At 39.0% G+C, this 21,489-nt stretch overlaps 1 protein-coding gene across 4 annotated transcripts in view; it reads right to left on the bottom strand.

Moving 5' to 3' along the window:
• The window catches only part of Meis1 (Meis homeobox 1), a 140,088-nt gene that overhangs the window by 16,180 nt on the left and 102,419 nt on the right, over window positions 1–21,489 (bottom strand). For all 4 annotated transcript variants that reach the window (XM_034508633.2, XM_034508631.2, XM_076938091.1 and 1 more), the window contains exon 9: window positions 8,729–8,805. In XM_034508633.2, the coding sequence (XP_034364524.1) occupies window positions 8,729–8,805 (77 nt within the window). The remainder of the gene's footprint in view (window positions 1–8,728; window positions 8,806–21,489) is intronic.

Below are 21,489 nucleotides of genomic sequence, written 5' to 3'. Positions count from 1 at the left end.
TTCCAAGTACATATGAACTCTGACCCTCACGAGGGATCAAACAAAGTCAACCACAGCAGATGTTTTTGTAATATAGACCAGCAAAACCCTTCAGTCAGACAGCAGCCCACAAAAATAATGCTTTAAAAAAAATTCAGTACCCTAGAGTAAAAGTACTAAAAACTTCAATATATGTTATTTAATCAGAATGGTTTAACTTCTTCCATAGGCAATATATTGTTCTTTTTGATTTTTTTACATGACTTTATCAGCATTAAGCCAGATCTCTCCAATGACAGGAAATTCATTTTTTGAGTTAAGTTACATTTAGGACCCAAGATGGATAATCGCCACGAATCTGCAAGACTTAATGCATTTGAGGAAGGAAATGGTTTCCCCCTTCTTCGAAGATAGGGGCTAATCTTGCAAGGCACGGGTTATCTAAGACGGTAAAGAACAAAGGGTGCCTTTAAGGATATCAAACAATTTTGTTGTTTATTTGTTAGTGTTGAGGTGTTACTAGCATGACAAAGTTAATTGCTTCCCAAACGAGTACGACAACCCAAATCTTTGTAAGAATGCAAATAAAATGGAGAGAAGCATTTTTAATGACCATGGTGCCACTGAATGGTGAATCCTATATTTGTTAAAATTACAGACATTTATTCCATATGTTTTTTTTAATGTTGTGCTTTCGGTCTTAAAATGTATTTTTAATGTATCTGGCATAACCCTAAGCATCTGTACAAAGAGCCATGGCATCCCACACATCGGAGTAGCACAGACCAGATGCTGAGCATTTGCCCTTAAAAATTCTTCCTCTGAGCCCCTTGCTACCCTTCCACTCTTGAGAAAACCGTATTATTCAACAAAGAGGCAACATTTGCTCCCATTTTTCAATATTTTAGGCTGACTTTTTAACCATTCAAATATGCCATTTTTTTCTGTAGGCACAGCCCTGAAGCAAGACAGTGATGTAAGTGAGGGAAAGAGGGTCTCAGCCAGCTCAGGGCTTGATGCTTAATGCTTAATCACCCAACACCAGGCTCAGCAACTGTTGACACAAAATAGGTGGAGATCAGGTCGGTGCAAGCAGAAAATACCAGGAAGGCAAGCTGTATGTAAACACACTCACAGCAGATTTGACAAGAATAGACCTAAGCCTGACTTGCTGGGGAACGACTGACTTGCAAAGCTTCACAGCCTCTCAGAGCTGAGTTTGTTTCCCCCGCGCAAAAGTTCCTTGGAGAAGATCAGGAATAACATTTACAAATTCAAATACATTTACAGAAGACAGCCTAGACATTCGTCCCCTTGGCTCATACAATATGAGTTTCAAATCTGCTGCTACATGCAGGATTTATGTAATATAATATGGTTCTTTCACATTTACCTGGAGTGGTGCCAAATGAAAGGAGGAGGGGCAGTATACACACACAACACCACAATTCAGAAAGTTATTTCTCTTGACCTACAAAACTCATTCAAAGAACCAAATGGGTAATGCTTAAACAATCTTTTAATCTCTAACTGACACCTGACAACCCATTACTTATAGATTATTAATGCTCCCACTAAAAAGTTTGTCATGTACAAAATTGCTAGGGAAAAAGATTGAATGCCCGAGGAAAAAAACAAATTTTGCTGTACAATAACTTCAGAAATTCCAAACCTATTATCTGTCGTGCCCTTCACAGACGCATAGCACACTGCTAAAAACAACTGATTTATCTTTATTACGGATTCTCAGAATGACAGCACACATGTTTTTCATGTCTTGCAATAATGTTTAATTTTATCTAGTTTTTATTTTACAGTGTTTGACTGGCTTCTTTAAGCTGAGAGAAAGTAGCAACTTTTTAATTAATTTTCCTGTGTGTCTCTTTCACGGTGCTTTCCCCTCCACTCCTCCAGTGAGGCTGTGATTAGATCAGCCTCACCTTGCTTCCTCATGCACTTTACACAGCCTAGAATACAGAGCTGCCAGGAACTAGAGTTCTGACTAACCAGTCCTACGTGTCTAAAGGACAGGAAACTGATATCTGTGGGAAAACGACCTAAGTAAGGACACACATATCATTGGTCAGCAGTGAGGTGCATGATTAAACATTTGATTCAACATTACTTCTTTGTTGGCCCCTCCACTTTCTCCATGACTTGCACTGTGTAAGCACTATATTCTTACATGGCTCTTTTGCTGTCTGCAGAGACAAGCTCTTCTACCTTAGCCAGCATCCTTCATGGAACCCACTTTTCATGACAAGTTCCTGATGCTCTACTCAAACACACTGAAGTCAGCGTGTGGCACTTGCTCTGGGTAACTATTTCTCTGACTAGAGGCTCGTATTGACACACAACGAAAACAGCAAACCTGGCTTAATGAGGTCTTGCCACAAGTACAGCCTATGCATGATGTTCAGAGTTGGTCCCGAGCCATTCCTTCCCTAGGTTAAAGCAACCGTACACATCCAGATACACCAGCTTTGCAGCAGCAAATGGGTCCCCACATCTGAGTCTAACTTGATCACCCTAAAGATGTCAAAATGCTTCCTCAGCTGGAAGTCTGAGCTTCAGGTAGGGTTATATTGTCTTAGCCTAAAAATTCTGATGCTACATGAGAATAGAAGCAGCAGTTGCAAGAAGTGGAGTTTAGACTTCCCTGATGGGAGAAGTTTCCATCCACCACAGGGAAACAATGGCTAGCCCTTCTTAAAGTGTCCATATTCAACAGTGTTAAGGATATGATTTTATGGGAGGGATTCTGACAAAGCCAGTGATGCAAAACTTCAACAAACTCTACCATATTGTCAGAGCTAAAGTCTTTTTCTAAGAGAATTGTTTACTGGGAGGTTTGTTTTTGTTTCGTCTTGTTTGCTTTGTTTTTTCAAATCTGCAGAGAAAAGCAGTGTCTCCATTGAACTCCTAAAACTCTCCAACATGACAATACCTGGAGGTTTCTAAATTCACAGCTCTTTGCCCCCCAGCGGTATTAAATGCTCAGGTTCCCTTCCTAATAACACCCAGACTGTCTGGCATCTCACCAGCTATGTCTCCAGCGATGTGCAAGCTAAACATTTTTTGACTGATTTCAATATTTTCTTATGAGCAAACGGCAGTATTTTATCTAGCGAGTATTACTGATTGCTATAATCTAAACTCAGAGTAAGTGTCTGTGAAGGTAATGTTATGAGATTTGACATTCAGGGTAAAAGGCTTGCAATTAACTGAGGCTTAAAGAACAACTCATTCTGAGACATTCCTGGGAGTTAGTCTGTTTCTATTCCACCTCCCAGTATCTCTGTCTCTGTCTCTGTCTCTCTGTCTCTGTCTCTGTCTCTCTCTCTGTCTCTCTCTCTCTCTCTCTCTCTCTCTCTCTCTCTCTCTCTCTCTCTCTCTCTCTCTCTCCACTGCACCTGTTACTTGACTGATCAATTAGGAAGTCTATTTTAAATGTAGGTTACTCTGCAATTCTCCAAGGGGAAAGCGGAAGCAGCTGTGTAATAAAATGACTTTGTGTGTGTGGCGTTGCTTCATCCCTAGGTGACTTCCAGCCAGGGAAAAACCACTGCACAGTTGCACTTTCATTTTGCACTTGAGTAGCAAACAAATGACCCAGAGCCTCTCGCACTGAAGATGCTGTGGCTTTTTTGGTTTGTTTTCTTTTTCTTCTTCTTTTTTAATTTTTACAACTGTTTTTCCCTTGTCTTTGTGTCATGCTTCTGCTTAGCTTTATTGACAAAACAATCTGCGCCTAATGTTTAAACAACATCTGTAAAATGTGTTATTAAATTACATCAGAAGAAAAGCAGAACAGTTCTATGGAGCCTGCTGACCTCTATTGATTTTTAGATCACAGAAGCTGAAAGGATAATTTGTGAATGTTTTAACATTTACATCTAAACAGGTCCCTATATTTATAGAATCTTTGATTACTTATAAAAGTATTTGCTGCATTACTACTACAATTCAGAAATAAACTTGACCTTTAACTGTTGAAGCTATTATAGTAAAGATCAGATTTTCTAAAAATAAGCTTCCAATTTTACCTGCCTGTAGCGTAAGAGTCTAGCTTCCCCCCATGGGTAAGAAATGGGAAGTGTCGCCTGAATGCTTGGCAGTTTTAAGGGCAAAGACGAAGGACTTGGGAAGATCCAGAATGGATTCTCAATCTAAAATCTATCAAGGACACTAGTTCTGGCGGCTTATCAAATGTCAGGGTGCTGCCTAGAATTTTATACTCTCGATTGATAGAAAAGGATTTTCTTTCTATATACATTTTTCTATATACACATAATATTTCATATTTACTATGTAGTTTGCATGTAAAAACCAGTGTCATCTTCTCAGAGCACAAAGGGGTAAGTGTTTAACATCAGGCCTTTCTAGGAAAGGGTGAACATGAAAAGCAGCCAGCCAAGAAGCTAGAACATTGACTCCATGAACTCTGGACTAGTATTCTGCAGAGACAGGGTGTATCTGAGATTGTCAGCTAGTACTGTATAGCATAAGGCATCAGTTTACATTGCAGAGATGCCCCTGGTCTGCAATATTGTCCTAAAAATGTATGAGTTTTTATTTAAAAATTCTACAGTCACACTTTCAACGTATAAAAGTTGGTATACTAAAAAGAACCAAATATTGGTTTTGAGTTTGCACATACGTGTGCGTGTTCAGGTGTGTGTTTGTTCAGGTATGCTTATACTTTCCTTAGTTATCTGTCTAGAAGAAGAGGGAGTGAGGGGGTAGATAAAGACACATCATGCACACATACGACATTCTCAAACAATAAACAAAAACACATAGGATAAAATGTTGAACACTGGAATGATTTTTTTTTAAAAGCTCGGCTTACATACTTAAATATTTAAAAACCCGAAAAACCATCTACTGCCAAAACTTACAATATTTCTACTTCAAATGAAAAACTGCTCAACATACTGATATTGTTCTCAGAAGTATTTGTCAAAACAGTGAAAAGGAAAAAAAAAAAGCTCGAAGGCAGAAAGTTCCAAAATGTTAATTTTACCATTTCTCATGAGATTATAAGGAGATTGAATGAGCAAAAGGGAGATGTAAACACTTGGCACAGGTTCCACCTCGAAACTGACCACACTGAGTCTAACCTTCCCCAACACTGAAGTCATCAGTCATAGATGTTCACTTGGAAAAACCATGCAATATCTTCTGTGAATCAGATAACATGTTTACAATATTTTATGTGGGTTATCAGCAAAATATGTTGGCATAGATCTGGTCTACAACCTCTCATGTGATAAATACCCTATTCCACCCCAGGCTCAGTGCCAGCTTTTGTAAGATCCCTCCTCTTTTTATTCTGACCAGTAGAATAAACATGGGTGTTTGCAATGACATTTTTATCTCTGTTTTGTCTTCATCAAGTCTATCTCACTGTTTTGCAGTGAAGCTCTTTCACTTTCTCATTTCCCCATCTATTTCTGTCTTAGTCACCTAACATGCACAGTCAACACAAAGAGACAACACGGGTTTAGTGTTGGTGTGAAGGAACAGTGCCCAACGTTCTGGTCTCCGTTTCTAGTGGGTGCCTCACTGAAGCTGCATCAGTTAAGGTTCCTATGACAAGCTAGCAACTAGACATGAGTTTACAGTTCTCACTTAACATATTGTGCATGTCAATACATTATGTTCTTGCCAATAATTATGACTGATCTACACCCAACCTGCCCTTCAGCATTTTATGAAACATCTTCAACAGTGACTCATAGCATATACAAAAGTTTACATGTGTGTTAACAAGTTTTAAAAAATTCAAGAAGATATTTTTTTAAGTTGTAACTAAATGAAGTATTGAAGAAGTCTTAAGACATTAATGATCATTTTAAAGTTAGAATTTCTAGAAGAAAATAACCTCATAGGCTGCTGTTATATGCAATCAAAGTATTTATTTGTAGGCTCTAAAAAAAAAAAAAAAAGGCGCTTGGTGTAGTTTTATAGTAGAAAATCAGCTCTACTTTCCCTTCCTCTTAGTCTTTAAGATTCTATGACATCCTCAGGTTTTAAAAAGGCAACTTCATTATTTGTGTGTTCTCTCCTACCTAAGGCCTAAAGAAACATTTATCTATTCCCAACTTATTGTTTGGTAAGATTTTTTATTTGGTTTGGTTTGGTTTTGATTGGTTTTTCTAGAGAGTTTCTTAATATAACCCTGGCTTTCCTGAAACTTACTCTATAGACCAGGCTGTCCTGGAACTCAGAGATCCACCTGTTTCTGTCTCCTGAGCATGGGAATTAAAGGCATGCATCACCATGGTCAACTAGAAGGTTTGAAAAACATTCTTATACTTGAATCAAACACATCAACACCATATTTATCACACTTCAAGAAAAGAAACCCATCTCAAATATTTTAGATTGCTTTACAGGCATTCTCTGCAGAAAAGCTGTTAACAGGGGCCAGAGGAATTGATAAATTCAAAGCAATGACGTGCAAGGAAGAACCATCTCTACCACCAGAAGGGACACGGAGAAAGAAAACAACCACATACGCTGGTCCCTTTTGACAAAGTAAAGGTGATTTTTGAAGTTACCTATCTGCCAATTGGAGCTTCAGCCTGAGATCTGCACACACTCTGAAAATTATTTCCTAGCTTCCTAATTCCTAGTCTTCTTTATCTCCCCTCTAATACAGAAGTGAACAAGTCAAACCATGGTCAATGACTGATGAAGACCTGCAGGTCTCCGGTAGACCTTGTGCAGAAAATCCAGGGAACTGATAGTGTATATAGATTGGCTGGCATCACAGAAAGGCCTCTTTACTCCTGCATTCACAAGCACTGTCCCATCAGTGGTACACAGCAGAGTGTGCTGAATTTATTCTGGTAACTCTGTTTACAAATAAAGTCTGCTAACAACATTGAGGATGAAGGGAGACAGTATGTACAATAGACAGCCAGCTCAGTGCTCCTTGGCTCTTCTTAACTAGAGCTCAGCCTACCACTCCTTTACCTTCACCAAAGAACATTTCCCAAGGAGATGTCACATTTCAACAGCTCCCATTACATTAGGAATTTAAAAGACCTCACCATCACTTTAAGCCTAAACACATGATTGTACATGCACATAAAAAATTATGTACTTCTTGGCTGGGCAGTGGTGGTACACGCCTGTAATCCCAACACTTGGGAGGCAAAGGCAGGCAGATTTCTGAGTTTGAGGCCAGCCTGGTCTACAGAGTGAGTTCCAGGACAGCCAGGGCTATACAGAGAAACCCTGTCTCAAAATAAAAAATTATGTATTTCTTATGGAATCATTCAGATTTCTCTGAAAGACTGACTTCAAATATGCAGTGTTAACAGTCTTGAAGATTTCAGAAACAGTAGCAGATAAAAATTGGCAAACAGCAAAACCTCAAAGGCAACAGAACTCAGCACGTTTAGATACGGTATGACTCTGGTGGTTCCCTATCCATTAAGAAAGCTGCAAAAATTGATCTCTGAAGGCTGTGGTAAGGTCATAGAAATGGATAACCCTTACAAGCAAAGCCCATGTGAGTCTGTCTGTGTCTTGCAGATAGTGTACTTGTAAATTAATCCTCCAAAGGCAAATATACCATAAGTAGCTTGTTATCTCTAAAATACTAAGTTGAAGAACACATGGGATTATATTGACAGAAATTACATTTTCTGTAATGGGGTTTAATATATCTGAAATATCTCCCACAGGCTCGGGGCTCTCTAACAGTGAAGGGTCTGTTAATGTAAGTACAATGGACATCAAGTACAAATGCATTCACCAAAATGGATTAGGCTATGTAATCAGAGATTCTGTAATATTAATCTTTGACACTTATTGAACAGAAAGAAATACTTATGTCTACAAGCTGCCATCCTCAGTTTTCTCCTTTCTCCAACCAGATTTTGAGCCTTTTCTGGATTGTACTTCAAAGAATATAAGACTTCTCCATCAAAAACACTGATCAAAAATATTAGGACGATTAATTAGATATCCTTAGTTTTAGGGGAGATTGGATTTCAATACTCTCCAAATACAACAGTAGGCCTGAGTGATTACTGTTAACATGGCTTTAGCAGAGTCACAGAGGGCAATGAATCACACTTTCCCAAAGCCTCAGTGCCATGTTGCTGGACATGTAGTCAGAATGTTGTAGCTTAGGACTCGGTGTGTAACCTCAGCTTTACCCCAGAGCAGGAATTTCTACTTTACTTAGAAATAGCACTGAACAGCCTTCAGCAACATCAAATTTTAAAGAACTTCAGAGAAAAAAAAAGAAACCCCACAAATACTCTTTTTTCCTTTCCATATCTGAATGATAAGAGACTACTCGATGCCATCTTTGAACACAGAATGCTAACGAAATCTAATTGAATTAGTTTTTCAGGGAATTTACAACTGCTTTCTGGTATATTTTAATGGTATATTTTCATCTTTCGTAGAAAATAGTATGATACCAACTCTATCAATCATTCTGAAGAGAAAAGCCAAAGAAAGTGAGTCAGAGTGAGTATTTACCCAATACGCACTCATCCTGTGCATAAAACCTGTTGAGTCATAAAGGAGATGGAAGGCAACACATTCTATTTTCCATGTTAGAAAACATCTCTCCACAGCAGTCCAGTTTAGTTCCACCTTTGGATCAGCAAGCCACTAGGGAAAGCAGCAGCAACTGGGTGTGGCTCCTTCATGCCAGACATTAACTGAAGGTGCCAGAGGGGGAAACAGATTGTGTGTAAACTCAAGCCAAATTACTCACCAATTGTTCACTTGAAGGATGGTGAGTCCCGTATCTTGTGCCAACTGCTTTTTCTGTTCTTCAGAAGGGTAAGGGTGCTGAAAAAGATCAAAAAAGGTATGTGTACAGCTGGCAATGTTTATACCATTTTGTCAATAACCTAAGTGTCTAGTGAAGTCTATAATTAAAGGTAAAAATGCTGAGGTGTGTGTCACTCTTATTAATGGAATACTACATCATCTAATTAATGGCAGTAAAAGACAAGCCAATTACAAAGATTAGTGAAGTGTAGAAATGTCTGTTTAAGATACTTGCAGAGCGTGATACTGAGTTTACTCTTTAACAAGTTTATTTGTTGCAAGGTTAGAAAATATACTGTGATTTTCACTGTGTTTATCAGATTGGAGTGTGTGTGTGTGTGTGTGCGTGTGTGTGTGTGGTGTTGCTATCCAGAAAAAAAAAATATCCCTGCAATTTAATATACTTTCAGCTGGGGTCTCCAGTATTCAGGTGTGATACTCACCCTCCATAACTCTGTAAGGGTGGATTAAAATATTAAAACTGATATAGTTCATATTACTACTATAATAAACTAGGTATACTTTATTTAGGGCACTCTTGTTTCAACTCTTGTTGAGCAAAACACCCACCAGCAAAACTCAACCAAAATTGGTGTCACCTTTACTGTCATTTGACAAGCTTGGGGGTCATTTATGGGACACACCTCTGCATGGGTGTGCCATCTCCAGAGAGGATTACCAGAGGGAAAACCCCATCTTGAATGTGGACAGAACCACTCTCTGGGCTAGGAACCTACACTTAAGAAAAAGAGAAAATGGGGAAAAGAGAAAGTTGCTTAGTGTCAGCATTTGGCTGCCTCTGCTTCTCTGGAGATGTGAGAGTGAATATTAGTCCCAGGCTCCCACGGCTGTGCCTTCCCTCTGCGCCTTCCTCTCTATCTATGATGGACTGTATCCTTTCAAACCATGAGCCAAAACAAACCCTCCCCCCAAAGCTGTTTTTGTCAGCTTTGTTGTCATTTTCTTTTCTTTTTCTTTTTTTCTTGTTAAAGCAAAGCATACAGTTTGTTTCGACACCTAAAGGTCAACACATGTTAGAATTCTGCCTAAAGGCTAATCGAAACTCAAAGGCCATCGTATTTTACATACTAAGAACCAGCCCAGCTCTGTTCCTCATGAGGAAGAGAATACAAAAAGTATTGATGGCATAATTAAATAATGAAATGAATTTGGAATTTTATAGAAATTTTTGTTTGTGGAAACCTTTTCCGCTTAGCAATCAAGTATGTCTAAGTCGCAACACAGATTTGTGAAGAGCAGTTGGGGCGGTGGTTTCCACCTTGGAGACGCTGGCTGCCTTGAAAGGTTGCTTCCCTATAAATTCTTCCCAGACAAAGTTCTCCTGACAGACAGTCATCTACTCTTAGTTCCATTATGAATGGGAAAGGGCACCCCACCCCCAAAACTCAACCTAACTCTGTGTGCCATGGAAATTTATATTGGATGATAATTAACATAGCCTTTAATCTCATTAATAATGTCTAGTCAGATGCTTAAGAAATTGTTAATGATCACGTCAGTACTCTTACATGTAACTTTAAGTATGTCCTACACACGTCAGGTATACTTGTGGAGAACAGGGATATAGTAATTTTTCCCATAAGCATTGTCTTTGATTGCCACTTAATCAATAAATACACAATTAGAATGAGGCTTTGCTTTCATGCAATAGAGTGCCTTTCTCTAAAGAGCTCGAGGTATATTTCAGACAAGATGGTAATTAATCCCCATTAGATCCCTCTGAGTGACATGAATGGGACAACCATCCCTTTGTTTTGCAGGTGAGGAGACCAGTGAGGGGAAGGGACAGCCAATAGCTATAGTTCCTCTTCTCCCAGAGTCTGATTCTTCAGAAACCGCCATAGGGCTTACATAACCTGCAGAGCCCCACCCTTTCAGAGCCACTGACATGTCACCAGGCAAGTTGCTCTCATCCAATTATACAGCTTTCATTTCTGCTTTTCTAACACACCAAGAGTCTACCCAATACACTTCTCAGTTTCACGGTCAGGGGTCAGCTCAAGGTCAGGTGCACACATACACTGTGCATACACACACATTCACACACACACATGCATACAGACACACACACACATATATGCACACATGCATACAGAGACACACACAGGCACATGCATACAGAGACACAAACAGACATAAACGCACATGCATATAGAGACACACAGACACACACATGCATACAGAGACACACACAGCTACAAACATGCCCACAAATGCATATAGAGACAGACATAGACACATACATACACACATGCATGCGGAGAGACACACACAGAGACACAGGCGCACACAACACACATTTGCAAACACCATTACCACACCACACCAAGTATGCATATCTTATCTCACATCAATCTTTTTCTTATTCCCTGATAGCAAGACATTTTCTTATTCTATATTTTCTTGTTAAAGTATCTTCTTACTTAAGTACCAGTTCAAAATTCCTTGCTTCATTATTCATTATCCTTAAAGTCTAGACAGTATGTGATAGGAAATTAGCAACTAGTTTGAAGAAAGAAACTAACTATAACTGAGGTACCTTACACAGATACTATCTATCAGATTCGACACCAAAATGGATAATAAAGTGTCTTTTAGAGCTCCCAGAAAGTGTAGGCATCCACATCAATATTTCCTTTGCCTCAATCCTAAAAGTGGCATTGACTCATGTATTAAGCTATAATGAGCTGGGACCACACTCAAGAAAAAAAACAGGTATTGGGACTAATCCAGAACTAAACACCACCCAATGAGCTTAAAATATAATTCCCATTGTATAAAAGATGCCACACGATTCTCATCAGATGAATCTCTTTTCTTACAAAGAGAACATTGAATTATAGTGTTATATATAGTAGTTCAATGTCTATACTAGTTGAAAATCTGTATATAATACAAATGACTCTATTAGAGCTTATAAATGATACTGTACTTACTAATTATAAGACTTTGAAATGAACAACTTTTATAACCCTCAATTTTGTCACTCTGAGTCCTAACATCCATTGAAGTTAAAGACCTCTCAACTAGTAGTTCTAAACAGTAAGTGCCTAACAAGAATTACAAACTACATTTTGAAATGTGCAATTTTCTTTCTTTTTTTTTTTTTTTAAATCTTGCCAAGGAGGAACATAGAAGGCTTCTGTCACAACTCCTACCCTCCCCAAGATCTCCCTCCTCAAAGTAACAGACTAAAAAGAAAATCATCAAAGAGAACTCTTTAAAACAGCAATAAGCATTCTGAAGTGCAGCTTTCCACACTGATGGCTTCTGGCGAGGGGACAGGTAGAAAAGGACTCAGCTTTCTTCAGGGGGCAGGCCGCTGGGAGTTGGGCCATGCTTCAGCTGACTATATGGACAACACAAATTGAACTTTCTTTCTTCCTTTTTTGGGGAGGAGGTCATAAGTTTCGGGGACATAGAAAGGACTGAAAAGTGAATGTGATCAAGGTACATGATGTGAAATTCCCAAATAAAACTATTATGTTGGAAAACATTTTTTTGCCTTCATTTGTGTGTATATATGTGCATGTGTGTGTGTATGCATGTGGGTATGTGTGCATGTGTGTGCATATGTGTGCATATGTGTGTATGTGTATATATGCATATGTGCGTATGCCTGTGTGTGTATGTGAATGTGTGTATGCATGTGGGGTGTGTGTGGTGTATGGTATGTAGATGCATGTCGCAACACACTTGTAGAGGTCAGAGAGCAACTTGCAGAACTGGTTCTCCTCTATCATGTGAGACCCATAGCTTGAACTCATGTTAACAGGAGCCTTTGCCATCTAAATGGCCCTACATCCTCAATTCTTACCACCTAGTTGTGGATGCTATTTGAATATAAAGTTATAAACATGAACATAGGTATATTCTGGTCTATAACTTTTTCTGCAATACTATTATGTAGTTTTCCAGTCCCTATGAAAGTTTCTGTCAATTATTTTTCAAGAAAATTAATAAATATGTCTATTCTCACTCTTCAGTAGAACTGAGTTACACCATGTCCTGCCTTGTCTTCTTGGCTGTCCTAATGCTATGACCAGAACCGGATGGAAAAATCAGTATTTGTGCTGTTCATATTTAGCTACTTTGAAAATTGAGACTTGTCACAGCAATTTCCTTGTCCTGTGTTTTTCAAGAGTCTTTTTGCATGCTTGTTTGTGAGCAAGCTTTACATACATTCTTACAAGACAAATGCAATTCACATTTTTATTTATGCAAATGGTGTCAGAAAAATTCTCCTTGGATCATTAAAATTACCTGAATCACTACAGCTCCAAAGAGATGCAGTGCAGGCCCCAGAATTCCACAGCAAATTTCGCTGGTTTCTTCACATCATGTAGTTTCTGATTTCATAATTTAAATATCACAAAACTGAGAAAGGGCTAGGTTTTTTTTTTCTTCTCCTCTGTCACTTTTCATGTGATCTGATTTTAAGTAATTGGAACAAACTGTGTCTAATTTCATGCAGCATAATTGCTAGGCAGCCCCAAGCTATGGAGAGCCAGCACTCTGTCTCCATTAAGCAATTTCCAGCTCTTTGGGATATATTTTTTATGTAGATATGAATGAGCCTGGATAAAATTAAATGTCACAATGATTTGGACATTATTAATAAGGGATATGGTATGGCAAGGAGTAGGATATATATATATATATATATATATATATATATATATATATGCGTGTATGTATATACACATATATAAAATTGAATATTCGGGGGAATGATATCCAGGATCTTGTATATACTGGGATATTAGCAAATTCTTTGTCTATGGTAAAAGAGCCATGTTTTTCTTTCTTTTCCTGGCCCTTGGTCTTGGACTTGGTGTCCTACAAGCTCTCAACTCCTGTTCTTTTTAAACTATAATTTCAAAAAAAAACTACATAACAATTATGACTTCATGTAGCTGATACCCGTTCAGCCAAAATTCACAGAAAAGTAGGCATCTAAACCTAAACCTAGTAGTTTGAATATTTCAAATACTATGAATCTTGATTACCTAGACTGTTTGTGGGTAGTATGAGTTAAATCTTTGTAGACATAGAAAAATGGACTGACCAAACTAAAACCAAACCAAAACAGAAGCAACCACCACCATGTGCTCAGCATGCAGGGCTTCTATAACATCCTGTGGCAGCGCTGCTGTGCTCACCCACAGGGTGAATGAGAGGAGGGCAGAAGCCATGCTGCCAAGCATCAAGAGTGATTCCTTGAAAGGCACAGTTTTCAGGAGGAAACAGGAAGTTCATTCCAGACTACTGCAACTAAAGGCTTACGTTGCTTTTGGCCATTTCCCCCAGCGCACCTATGCCTTATTGCACATAAGTGACAAGGACACTAATTGAAGAAAGATCGGTGGGTTCTTGTACAGCACTGGCCTGCTATACCAATTCGCTATACTAATCACTTTGGGATATCCAAGTAAATTTGACCACCGTCCAACAGACAATGAGGGAGACCTGGCTTTTGCTGCATACATTGGCCCTGTGACATTAACTCCTAAAAGCTTAATTATTTGCAAACAATTGATCAAGATGGGAATTTGAGATGGGAGATGCAAGTGCCACTGGGAGACCTGTGAAGCATTAAGAGAGCAAATGAAATTACCTCTAGATCCTACAATAAGAATTAACGATTGCAAAGGGAGGGCTAGGCAGCCCGGTAGCTACAAGGGTTCTGTCTGGAGTGCTTCCCATTTGATCTGCATTAACACCTCAGGAACGAGTGAAAGCCATAAAGCAGTGATTATGTCTGGGCAAATCGGACCCTCCCTTCCAGCATTCAACCAGCACACATGCATCAGTCTAGTTTCCCTGGGAAGAGGGAGATGCTGGACTCAGAAGGGAAACTGGTCAATTTTGAAGAATGGAACCCCAGCGGTGAGAGAAACCTCACAAGATGACCATCGTCATTACCCTAATCAGCAACCTGCCTCCCACTCCATTTTCCATTCTTCGTGTGTTTCTAGGAACACAGAATGACTTGCAATGATGACCTAGTAGAGAATGGTTGTCTTATAGCTTTATCAAAGCACAAAATGATTTCCAGTGTATGTGCCCTGAATAACTGCAATACAGAATATCTGACCAAAAAAAAAAAAAAAAAACCTAAAAATAGCTCATATTAAAGTTTAGTCTGAACTGTCATTTTTACTAGTCACAAGGAAGGAACAGCAGATGACAGAAAGAAAATGGCACCTCTCTAAAGAAAAATTTTCTTAGTACAATTCTACTTTTATTTATTGAGGTTGGCATGGGAGACCCTCCCACAGTGCTGGCAGTTATCTGGTATTTACGAGTTTACAATACCTTGGAAGAGAATTTATCTATTTAAACAATCAAGCAGCCTTTTCAGATGAGCATTAATGGGAAAAGACAGAAACTCTACAGTATACACAGATGGAAAATGTCCAGCCTTATATCGTAATGCTATCCTGGACCAAATGGGCTCCTTTCATCAAATGTCCACCCCTGGCCGCAAGTGTGGATGCCAAGACAGTGATGAACTTTATCTTATCTGCCCTGGTAACCAAGTTTCAATAACATCCCCTCCCTCACCGCCTTGCCCACTCAGACAGCACATTGTAATGGCAGCAGAAAATTTGAAAATAATCCTGTGCAGAGCTCTCTGGTGACATAATGGAAGGCTACACTGCCCCTTCTCAAGCCTCAGATTAGTAATTTCTTGTGACACAGAAGTGCCTCTCTACGGAAACTGCAAAACAGCTATAACAAAGCAATAGAGGTAGAAGCAATTTTCAAGCAAAATGTTACACGCTATACTTTAAAAGGTATGGGAATGGGTAGTAGAGGGGCCGATCTAACAGGAGGAATTATGGCAACTGTCCAATATCAGCCTTATCAGGGCAATGTTCTGTGGCTTGGCTGAATATGTTGGGAGAACAATTTCAGAACTTCTTTCATCCTTTTTTTTTCCTCCAGCCTTGTGCCTCCTCCACAGCTAAGTTTAATGCATTAATATAAGTTGACCTTGAGCTAAACTCTGGTATGTGATGGAGCGATACTCCCTTTAAAGAAAAGGGAGAAAGCTACCATATGGCTTTTAACCATTAGATCTCTGTATTCTTTTTAAAACTTCAGGGTTTTCCCCTTTTGCTGCTAAGGAATTAGGGATCTAAATTAAAGTACCAGCTATGTGTTTGAGCTCTAAGAAGATAAGCAGAAAATTGGTAACCAAACAGAACTACATCTGGTTAACCTAGTTTTTTTGCTTATAGAAATTTATCTCACTTTAAGTAAAATTGCAATCATTTTCCCCTTATGCATTGACTATGAATAGCTTATGCTGTGACAATTACATTGATCTAGGATACTTTTTTCTTTAAAAATAAAATCCATAATGCTTCCCTATTGTCTTTCAGCTTTATGAATTAGTTTTACTGTTTCAGTGAATGCTTTTTCTGTCTTCTGACTGCACATTATCAAAGAGACACTTTGTGCCTGGCATTTACATTACAAAAGCAGTGCTCCATGCAGCTGAGGAGCATAGCCTGAATGCATAGCAGTCGGGTCCTGCATCCTCACACAGACTTGAATCAAAAGGAAAGGAAGCAACTGTGGTCCTGGCTAAGAAGCCAAAAAAATTATCTGGTGCACCATCAGTGAAGTTGTAAATTTTGATCTGTTTTCTTAATGTTCTGTCAACATCTCGAGTCTGCCTACTTGTCCAGACTAAATGTACAGTTTCTTGTTTGGCATTAGCTTTTTTTCTGAAAGTTAGTTGAGTCACCCTGTAGACATCTTGACATCTTGTCCATATAACAGGGCCACAGCGAATGGCCGGTAGAGGTGTGTGGGTAGGGAAGTCAGGTAAGAGAGTCTGCAGCCTGGATCTTAGCACTTGAGAACGACAGACTTGTGGAAAGAAAGGAGAAATGCTGAATAATATTTCACCTCTCTTTCTTTCGGGCATTACTGTGACCATATTTTGAAGATATAACCAGGAAAACAATTCTGTTGACAATTATAAGGTCAATATTAAATGTTCTGCTTCGCTTAGCTGATCTTTTAATTTCTTCAAAATATTAATTAAATGTAAAATAAAGTCCTGCAAGCAGACATGTATAGTGGGGTTGGGGTAACATCAGTCTGTGTCCTGTTATCTTTGCTAGAGTCACTGCAGTTTAGTATAATAATGCTTTCAGTTCATTCTTCAGTAGGCATGTTGCAGAAGCACTTTTAAGTGCAGGCAGAATAGATAAAATATAGGACTCTAAATTAGCAATTACTTACGTACCTTCCTAAAAGTCTTAGCATTCATGAAAAGTGCTAGAATTATTTTGAATGTTTGTGATTAATTATCATCCCCTGAATGTTGATTATCTCAGTAGGCAACCATGGAAACAGAAGGAAACCAAACAGACAAAATAGGAGGAGCTTAGAGGTGGGGCAGACTAAGAAAAGAATGCAGGTTTCACTCTTTGGCTTATCCTTCACCCACTCATGCAGTTTCTTGTGTAGTCTCCACGGCCCCTGTGGGAAGCGGCTGTGTGATTAGTTGCTCTTCGTGTGGGAATGCTGAAGCTTCCTGAGGACACAGACTAGTGCAGGTGTGGAGATCTGTCCTGAGTTTCTCCCACTTGCTTACTTTCCCAGTGATGTTGCCTTCCCATGTCCTCATTCCCATCTGTGACCAAGATATATCTATATATCACAAGGGAGTGTGAAGACCATGTTCATCACACCTCTTGCGATGTACAGAGAGAAGACAGTCGTCATTTCTTCCCACACCCCTCCCTTTCCTATATTCACTGCATCCTTTCGCATTTCCTCTCTGGAAGCAAGTATTTTGGGCAAGGTCAAAGAGTAAGACTCATCAGGGCTTTGCCCACTCTGTCTTAAACATCCAGCTATAGGGACTTTATTAACTTTAGCATTGCTGAATTAACACTTTATAAGTACAATGTATTGGGAGGTGAGGATGATGTCCAATGCATTGTTGTAAATATTTCACATATATATTTACACAGGGATGTACAATGGTTATACTCATTTCATAGATAGGAGAATGAATACAGAAAGGGTAATCATTCTCAAATTGACACAACTGGTACGTAGTAAGATAGTAAGACTAGGATTTGAAACTTGGTGGTAACAGCAAGTTGGAAAGATTTGATGTATGTGTGTGTGTGTGTGTGTGTGTGTGTGTGTGTGTGTGTGTGTGTGTGTGTGGTGTGATGAGACAGTCCTTCTCATTCCTGATGAATTAACCACAAATGTATATGATGGTGCCTACTTATATATAAAGAAAGTATCAGTCTAAGGTGCATATGTATCTTTATTGCTACAACTCAATTCTGTTAATGAAACCAAAAGATTATCATAAGATTAAAAAAAAAACCTCATTAGAAATTACTACACCCATCATTTTATTAGTGTCATTTATTATCATTTGTCGCATTGCTTACACATGCATGAATGATGATAGATTATATGCAAGAACCTTCTTAAGTTCCTAGAATCAAATGCCTGCTAATCTATCCAACCACATTCCACTATGTCTTAAATTCTCTACTTTGAAATAAATTAGTATGTGTGTGTTTCCAATTACTCGAATTTCTTACATGATTCTTAATCAAGTATGAGTCAAACTACATTTAAAATAATTTCAAATGAATAAACCACAGATAAAAACACACGAGTGCTATTCCCATTCATGATACAACTAGCCAAGTTCTGTGCCCAATCAATATCTGGTATGTGAATGAATGAAAATAATTGAAGTTAGAGACACCAGAATCCTTTAATTGGCTTTTTATTCCTGTTGTTTTATGTTTTCTCAGACTGTACAGCTCTGGTTGTCCTAGAACTCACTATGTAGACCAGGTTGTCTCCAAACTCACACAGATTCACCTATCTCTGCCTTCTAGGTGATGGTATTAAAGGGATGTGCCATTATGCTGGGTGCGTATCTGGCTTTTGTTAGTAGATTTCTGCAGATAAATGTCAAAAAACCTGCCATCCTGCTTCAACAAGTTTTCATCTTTCTCACTCAACTTTATCTCTTCCAAAACTTTAAGTTTTGACCACTTTAACTTCTGTTTCCATAGTCCATACAGGCTCAGAATCTAACTTGTTTCTAAATAAGTAGAGTTGGGATTTGACCCTGAGAGTCGGCTACATAGCTAGATCGTTTCCCCTCTTGGTCTCTCAGATCCACTCTAGGTTGTCAGTGGGTTTGCTTATTGCAAACATGGGAAATATGGGCTATTTCTAAAGTGATGAAATTCAAGTTCTCCATGCGAGCAGTACCCAGAGCAGCACAGGACAGGAGGAATGACAGAAGTGATGCTCTCCACTAAGCCTCTTCCCAAGAACTGCACTTTAACAAACTCATAAGACAAAAGCAGAATTCACAGAGCCATTTTTTTTTCCAAAAGAAAGTTCATGACTGATTTATATGATATAGTCTAATACACTAAGAACCGTTTTTTTCACACTATCGTGGCTGATCTCTGCTATTTCAAAGAGCACGCGCACTAAAAGGGACGCATCGCCAGCCCAAAGAACACTTTTCCGCTTTAAAAATCAAAGTAGGAAGGGTTTTGAAACGGTAAGAGAAAAGTCAAGGAGCATGAAATACTACCAGACCGTTCTGGAATGAGTCCTCATTATTGCCTCTAAAGATGCTTCCATCCAGCATTTATTCAGAGAACAACAACAACAACAACAACAACAACAACAACAACATCAACAGCTTCTTGTGTGAAGAACAGGGTGTAGGGGCAAAACAGTCCATTTGGTGAGGAGGTTTCCAGAGAAAGGCAGAGACAGGGAGAAAGTAATGGAGAATCCGTGCTGTTCCCAATATGACTCAAGACCCCTGGAACTGGTACTCAATTCTCTAGTGCTAATTTTCCCACTTAAATTACAGTGATGGTGTAGCTTCATCTCATTAGAGATCATTGTCCCCAGTAGACAGTTGTGTTTATGGGGGACTCTGGCTGTTCCACACCTGCTGATCAGGTTGCTATGTGATCAAGACTGCATACAAACAGCAGACTTGAGCTTGCTGGACTGCAACTGATGAGCACAGGCTAATTCAGGGGTGATTATGTAGTTTACTGGACCACTAAACCTCTTTAAGCTTGTAATTACTGCCTATTTGAGTAAAGCACATTCAAAAGCAATTCACTGCATCATGCCTGCCCCAGCTGGAAGCAGGCTGCCAGCAGTCTGTGGGGACATTAAAATCTACAGGGACGTGGATTGAAGCCCAGCTAGCAGACACTGGGAAGCAGGCCTCATGGCCAAGTGTGCACACATCTCCTCTCACCTCTCCTGACCGGGTTCACCATTAAAGATGCAAGAAAAACTAGAGAACAGCTATAAAGATGGAAAATACTAGAAGGGAATGCTGCGGACTGTGTCTTAATGATCGCCTGTCTTTTGTAAAGCTAAAATTAAAAAAAAAAAAAAGAAAATCTTTTCATAATGAGAGTCTTAGGAGAGAGAGAGAAAGAGAGAGAGAGAGAGAGAGAGAGAGAGAGACAGAGAGACAGAGAGACAGAGAGACAGAGAGAGACAGAGAGAGACAGAGAGAGAGAGAGAACACAGCTGGATTTGCCATGTGCTTACTAAAAGTTCCATCTAAAAGATACCAACTAGAAGGGGAAGACCCCTCCCCTTCATTCACTGTAGAACTGGAATATGTAAAGGTCCAGATACTGTTCACCCACGAGGCTGCATTTATCACCTTTGGTGGAAACCTCTTATTTAGCCAGTGGACTGACTTTTTTCTAAAATCACATGTGCAGAATTTTTGTAGTTAATGAATTTAAATGCCTGAATGAAATGTCCTCTCAAGAGCCAGGGAAGATGTACAGGGAAAAAAAGTATCAGTATTTCTTAATGTTCTCATTTTCTGTTGCTGTCCCCTTAACGACTGGAGTTCTCTTGTATAACAACGTGTACAACATGCTTTGCACTGCTGTGGTATAATTACAACTTGTCTATAAGTAACAAAAAAAGACTGGAACTTAATGAGGGGGGATTAAGTTAATTTCTTTTTTAGCTAACAGTTTCCTGTCTCTTAAAATGAAGACCTTGGTGAGGAAAATGTTCAAGGGCGGGGTTGGGGGGGTGATTAAGCTTTTTATTTCATCGAAATATCTACTCTAGAATACTGATACTAAAATAATAAGTGATGTTTATTCTTTAAAACTCTGTAAATTTGTATTAAGTAAAGCCACAGAAATTCCTTCCTGGCTGCTACATCTCAACTCTACAGATCCAGGGGCTTCATAGTTATCTAGACATCACTGCCATTAATATTCATTAGATGGATCGGCTTGCATTTTTATAAGCTGGGAGAGAGGCAAAAGAAACAATCAGAATTCTTTAACACACTGACATTATCAATTCAACATATGCCAGGCAGCACCGCATCCAGATGTGAAGTTCAGATTCAAATGTGACTTACCTTTCCTAAACTAAGTCTCACCTAACCACTTTCCCCCTTTACCCACTGTGGCCTGTTACTCAGCTTTACTCTCTGTAACACACGCGTCAGTTTTTCACTTCCACGATACTTCTTCATTTAGCAGCAAATGCTTAGTTTAGTTTGCAACCAAACTGAAGAGAATTTTCCCTTAAGAGAAACGAGCCAGCAAACCTCTCTAAAAACTTGGTTTTAGTGCTCAGATCACCTTT

The sequence above is a fragment of the Arvicanthis niloticus genome, chromosome 7 (genome assembly GCF_011762505.2).
Source record: "Arvicanthis niloticus isolate mArvNil1 chromosome 7, mArvNil1.pat.X, whole genome shotgun sequence".
In the NCBI taxonomy this organism is placed as follows: domain Eukaryota; kingdom Metazoa; phylum Chordata; class Mammalia; order Rodentia; family Muridae; genus Arvicanthis; species Arvicanthis niloticus.
The sequence above is the reverse complement of the archived record's forward strand: the minus strand, read 5'-3'. Positions and strand labels throughout refer to the sequence as shown.